The following is a 1,634-nucleotide window of genomic DNA, read 5'->3' as shown; positions in this document are numbered from 1 at the left end:
GGGATTCCATTAAGAACTGCAGCTACCTGGTAGTTTTGTGGGGGTTTTTTTTCTCTCTGTGAGTGATCTAGGGGTCCATAGCGCAGTCCTACTTATTATATTTATTGTAATATACCCTTTACTGTATTTAAAAAACTGCTAGCCCTATTGATAGTAAAGCAACCTGTGTTTTTTAGAGCACTTTTGTCAGAAACAGCTCAGTATAATGCTGACATCAGAAGAAAGCAGTTTGGTACTATGCTTATTCATTTTAAAAATTGTTCCTTTTTCTTTTAGGCCTATGCAATCAATAGCACAGGATGTACAATGAAACTACAGTGTCAGAATTTATTCTTCTTGGTCTTTCCACTTCTCCAGAATTGCAAGTAGTTTTATTTTCTGTTTTCCTTCTTATGTATATAATATGCATGACTGGGAACCTTATAATAATAATTATAACAAGTGTTGATCCAGCACTGAATACTCCTATGTATTTCTTCCTTAGTAATCTTTCCTTTTTAGATACAGTATGCACAACATCAACTATTCCAAACATGTTGGCCCATTTCTTTTCTAAACACAAGGTGATATCATTCCAAGGATGTGTTGTACAAATGTTTGTATTTACTGCTGCTATAGACTCAGAGTTTCTCTTATTGACTATTATGTCAATAGACCGTTACCTTGCAATCTGTAATCCTTTGAGATACAAGACTATTATGAGCAAAAAAGCTTGCTATTTTATGTCTGCTGTTGTGTGGACATTTGGACTTTGCAGCTCAACATATCACACATCAAGCACGTTTCGTCTGTCGTTTTGTGCATCCAAAGAAATCAATCACTTTTTCTGTGAAATTCCACAATTGCTGGCACTATCTTGTTCTGACACAAGTATTAATGAGCTAGTGCTCATAGTAACTGATGTTGTTTTAGGAGTATTTTGTTTTATCTTTATATTCGGGTCATATTTATTCATTATTTTGGCAGTGTTAAAAATACGCACTGCTGCAGGAAAAATGAAAGCTTTCTCTACTTGTGCCTCTCACATCACTGTTGTGCTATTATTTTATGGAACATTAATATTTGCCTACTTTAAGCCCTCAAATGGAAATGCATCAAACATGGACAGAGCAATTGCTGTTCTTTACACTATTGTAATTCCAATGCTCAACCCTATATTATACAGTTTAAGAAACAAAGAAGTAAAAGAATCTGTTCAGAAAGTTATACTTAAGAAAATACATGCAAATTAGTTATTTGATAAGAAAGTTTCTATAGATCGTGATGTAAACCTGAAGCAAATGCAGATGTAAAGTAGTTGTAAATGATAAAAATACAGGTTTTCTCTATTGAGAGATTTCTTATCCTGTGGTCATTCATTTTTTATTTATTTAAGGCATACAAAACTGGGTTGGCAGCATATTATTACCTGACAGCTAGAGATGGATAGGATTATGGAAGCAAAATGTTGGGTTCATAAATGCAAAGGGAACTAGAAAAGCTACAATTTCTGGGGAAATTGTGTGAAGTGTTCTTGCCTCCATCAGTAGTCTGGAGTGGGCAGAGTAACTGGATGGAGTGGCTTGAGTAACTGTTGTGCGGTTGGAGTGGCTGGAGTAACTGTGAAAAGGTTGGACTGGGCAGAGTAACTTTAT

General features: G+C 35.1%; 1 protein-coding gene across 1 annotated transcript; it reads left to right on the top strand.

Moving 5' to 3' along the window:
• The first annotated feature begins 299 nt into the window (after positions 1 to 299).
• LOC149449980 (olfactory receptor 5V1-like) lies at positions 300 to 1,232 on the top strand. The gene has a single exon (XM_089692512.1). The coding sequence runs from the start codon at positions 300 to 302 to the stop codon at positions 1,230 to 1,232; it is 933 nt and encodes a 310-aa protein (XP_089548638.1).
• The last annotated feature ends 402 nt before the right edge of the window (positions 1,233 to 1,634 follow it).

Source organism: Staurois parvus, unplaced genomic scaffold (genome assembly GCF_062004578.1).
Source record: "Staurois parvus isolate SC_StPar_1 unplaced genomic scaffold, SC_StPar_1.0 ptg000589l, whole genome shotgun sequence".
Taxonomy (NCBI): Eukaryota; Metazoa; Chordata; class Amphibia; order Anura; family Ranidae; genus Staurois; species Staurois parvus.
Note: the sequence above shows the minus strand (reverse complement) of the source record. Positions and strands in the feature narration are given on the sequence as shown.